Genomic DNA, 4292 nt, shown 5'->3' with positions numbered 1-4292 from the left:
AATTCATTTGTTGGCTGGGCGTGGTGGCTCATGCCTGTAATCCCAGCACTTTGGGAGGCCGAGGCGGGCGGATCACAACATCAGTAGTTCCAGTTCAGTCTGGCCAACATAGTGAAATCCCATTTCTATCAAAAAAATAAAAAATTAGCTGGGCGTAGTGGTGTGTGCCTGTAATCCCAGCTACTCTGGAGGCTGAGGCAGGAGAATTGCTTGAACCCGGAAGGCGGGTTCAGCCTTGGGCAACAAGAGCAAAACTCTATCAATCATAAACTGCCTTGCTCTCAAATAAAATGCTGAAAACTTATTTGGACTTATTTTGGTTAATTCTTGGATGGTAATACATTTTAGTTAATAACTAGATATGCGTTATGGTTCTTGTTCTACATAGTACTTATTATCTATAAAAAAACTAATTAAAACTAGCTCAACATTTTTTAAAGACTATGATATTGAGTTCTTAGGAAAATCCAGGTATACTTTGTCCTAATTAATCAGACTAACAAAAAAGTGAAATAAGCACCCTGATCACCCACAAAGGGACACCCCGTATTTATAAGCAGAAATGTTAGATCAAATTATTCTCTACCACCACCTACTGGTTTACTGTTTGAATAGCATCATGAGAAAAAGTTAAAACTCTGGATGCCAGAATACTTAAGGCCATTACTGAAGGTGCTTGCTCAAATATTTAGGGATTAAGTGTCATAAGGCCTGTAATTTATTTTGAAATGATCCATAGCAAATAGGCTGGGTGCCATGGCACACACCCATAATGCCAACACTGGAGGATTGCTTCAGGCCAGGAGTTCGAAGACTAGCCCAGGCACTTCCTCAAAAAAAAAAAAAAAAGAACTAATTAAAAAAAAGATGGAGAAAATATGGAAAAACGTTGGCAACTGTTGGATCTAGGTGGTGGGTATTCACAGGTTTTTCATTTTAGCATTCTGCTTTTGTGTACTTTTGTGAATTTCTGTTTAAGAAAAACCAACTTCACCAGTAATCAAAATATATGCAACTAACAATAGCAATGAGCTACATAACAAACAAAAACTAAGCAAAAGACATACGGATCAATTGTGACTCTAATACAAGACATTTTTGGGTCCCTTTGTTTGTTGTCCGCAGCATTAACTGAAAGAAAATAAAATATACATTTGTAAGAAATTAGTGTTTTAAAAAAACATTCTGTAACTCTAAGTAAGATATAGAAAAAAAAGTTCCTAAACAGCACAGGAGTGGCATTAATAAGGTGTTAATTTAGGAATTTTTGTTCATAGTACTGTTTCCAGGAGAAAGCTCAACCTCCTGGGCTCCAGGAAACTACCGCACCTTTGTCAACTAATTGAAATGACAGGAGCCCTGGCTACAGCAGGTTTGCTAGAAATGATACTTTTTTTTTTTACTTTTATCTTTTTTTATTTTTATTTGGAATGATACTTCTTATGAAAGATTTGACCAGCAGATCTTTATGTTAAAGGATTTACTCACCTAGAATCTCATCAAAGATTTTGTACAAACCAGGAACAAAAGTGACTTCCCTATAGTTAATGCCAACATCTTCATCGTAAACCCACATTTGCTAGAAATAAGGCAAAGAAATACTGTTATTTTTACTCTATATTCATTGTTCTGTTATCACGATTACTGTAAAGTCTTCGTATTAAATGTTACCATATTTAGGCCAGTTCCAGTGACACTCAGTACCCAAGAGGTACAGAAAGAAGAGTATCCATTTCAACTACTAGGTAACTGCCTTTGATGAGCTTGATTTTACCTGGGTTACTAATTCCACAGAACCAATGTAGGTGTCTGGCCGGAGCAAAATATGTTCCAATTGTGTTTTCTTTTGATAGATTCTTTCAATAGACAGTCTTTTCTTAGCATCTTCATTTTTCTTTATTTTGTTGACTTGCATATTTTCATTTACAGGCTAGCAATTAAAAAGAGAGAGAGAAGAAAGGGGATTTTTAATCATAAGTTTACCCCAAACTAGGAACAAAATGCCTACGATAGTGAGACGTCAACACACATTGCAATCTGTTAGTAGGTAGTGGTGGGGTTGTGTACAAAGAGGACAATTTAAATTCGCTGCGGCCAGGTCCTCAGGTGTCAGGTGAAACAGACACATACTGTCTCACCAAGTGGGTCTGTCTGGAAACCTCTTTTCTTGAGCAACGTGGTAGATGTCATCAATAAAATGCACACATTATTTACCGATTTCTTTCAGTTCCTGCACACATTATTTACCGAGTGCCTATTATTATAAACCACGGTGTCCCGAGCACACGACAGATTCTAGGTCGGCAGCAGCAGTTGGGGCGGCTATCAGTTCAATCCCTCGGCCACATGAGCCTCGCGAACTCAGGAAGGGGGCGCTTTTGGAAGCTGGCCAGCTGCTCCAGGGGAACACTGTGCCAGGCTCTGCCCTTTCCAAGATCGGGGACATTCAAGACCGTTTTCAAGCAGAGGGCAGGAGGGGAAAGCATCTGTCCGCGCGAGTCAATAACGTCGCACCCAGGCCGCTGTAACATGGATCTACTACGGGACCAACGGACTCCTGCCCCTAGAAACAGAGCAACAACGCACTACACCCTGGAAGCCGGATCATACTTCACTACTAGCACCAGAAGGGGCTTCCGCCTCTCCACGATCACCCCGGAACCGGGAAATGGAGAATATGGGCTCCCAAGCCTGTCGCAGGCCTGACCGCAGCCCCGGAGCTTCACTCGTCACGGGCGGCCAGAGAGATGCCCGGGCCGCGCTGAGGCTCCACCGCCAGTCCCTCCCGCGAGCCGTACCTGCAATGGTGACACTTCCATGGTGACGGTCGTGAAGGGGCTCGAGAACCCTGAAAGTGACTAAACAGGCAGGACCCACGAGACCACCCCGGACGAAGCCGCTTCTCCACAGACGCGCGTCGGTTAGGAGAGCTCCACTTGAACCTTCCTTTAGCCCGCCCGAAGCAGACGAGCCAATCCCTGACTCGCTCTCACCGTCTCCTTCCAGGAGAACCAATCGTAACTGGTTTTTTATATCCACCTATGAACGGCTGAGTTGGCCCGGGGTTCGTTTGAATAAACCAATCAGGTTAGGGAGGCGGGACTAGAGAGGCTTCAAAAGGCACCACTCGGCGATGTAGCGGAGAGATTGACAGGGATTCTGGCCAATGACAAGGGCTCACTTGTTTTCTAGAGCGGAAAGCTTGAAAGAGATGGGCGTTGGAAGTGGGAAGGGGTTGCCTGAGGCAAAAGCGTGCAGGTGAAAAAAGCAAAGGATGTTTATTCTCAGGAACTGCCAATCTATTTAAGATCCCTCAAATCTAAAAACTGTCCTCTATTCTGACGTTGTTAGCGAGGGGAATGGGAGCCTTAGCTTCGTTTTCCTGAGGAAATTGAGTGCCGGCTTTCTGGACAGGCAGCCTGGTTGAAGCGAACGGATTCTGGCATCTGCCTCAACCCCGCCCCCTTTCCCCTCGAATTTATTTTTCAAAGAAATAAAAGTAGGCTGTGTGCGGTGGCTGGCGTCTGTATTCGCAGCACATTGGGAGGCCGAGGTGGGAGGATCGCTGGAGCCTAGGAGTTGGAGACCAGCCTGGGCAACATAGCGAGACCCTGTCTCTACCCAAAAAGGGAAAAAAAAAAAAAAAAAAAATAGCCGGGCGAGGCGGTGCACCTCCGTAACTCCAGCTGCGGAGGCTGAGGAGGGAGGATCGCTTGAGCCCCGGAGATCGAGGTGCCTTGAACTGTGATCGCTCCACTGCACTCCAGCCTGAGTGACAGAGGGAGACCATATCAAGAGATAAATAAATAAATAATACAAATAATCAAAATAAAAGTGCTACAGTTGTGGTTTGGGGGTACCATATAATGGAAGGATGTAGAAAGGCTTTGCAAAATGGAGGGCAGCAGCATTCGGGTCCCCAGTAGAGCCACGCTGGACTGCAGCTGGTAAGTGGAAAGGGATAACTTGTGGTCGTAGCCTCTTGAGCTGAGGGTGGGCTCAGCCGTCCGAGGCTGAAACCTTTTCCGCAGCCAGCTGGCCAGATGCCCTCCGACTGGCTACTTTTGCTCACCTCCGTGAACCATGCAGTCCAGAACAGCTCTTCCAATTTGACAAGGAAATGCCAAAGACTGAAAGTTTTTTATTTGTTTGTTTTTGTTGTTGTTGTTGTTGTTGTTTTGAGATGGAGTCTCATTCTGTTGTCCAGGCTGGAGTGCAATGGCACGATCTCGGCTCACTGCAACCTTCACCTCCCGGGTTCAAGCGATTCTCCTGCCTCAGCCTCCTGTGTA

At 44.9% G+C, this 4292-nt stretch overlaps 1 protein-coding gene across 1 annotated transcript in view; it reads right to left on the bottom strand.

Annotated features, from left to right (window-relative positions):
• The window catches only part of TOP2A (topoisomerase (DNA) II alpha 170kDa), a 30882-nt gene extending 27905 nt beyond the window's left edge, over nucleotides 1–2977 (bottom strand). Inside the window, exons 1-4 of the mRNA XM_011998943.1 lie at nucleotides 2799–2977; nucleotides 1775–1930; nucleotides 1489–1579; nucleotides 1068–1131 (exon numbers count right to left, since the gene is read on the bottom strand). Of these exons, the coding sequence (XP_011854333.1) occupies nucleotides 1068–1131; nucleotides 1489–1579; nucleotides 1775–1930; nucleotides 2799–2819 (332 nt within the window). The 5' untranslated portion in view covers nucleotides 2820–2977. The remainder of the gene's footprint in view (nucleotides 1–1067; nucleotides 1132–1488; nucleotides 1580–1774; nucleotides 1931–2798) is intronic.
• Between the last annotated feature and the right edge of the window lie 1315 nt (nucleotides 2978–4292).

This window comes from Mandrillus leucophaeus, unplaced genomic scaffold (assembly GCF_000951045.1).
Source record: "Mandrillus leucophaeus isolate KB7577 unplaced genomic scaffold, Mleu.le_1.0 Scaffold58, whole genome shotgun sequence".
In the NCBI taxonomy this organism is placed as follows: domain Eukaryota; kingdom Metazoa; phylum Chordata; class Mammalia; order Primates; family Cercopithecidae; genus Mandrillus; species Mandrillus leucophaeus.
The sequence above is the reverse complement of the archived record's forward strand: the minus strand, read 5'-3'. Positions and strand labels throughout refer to the sequence as shown.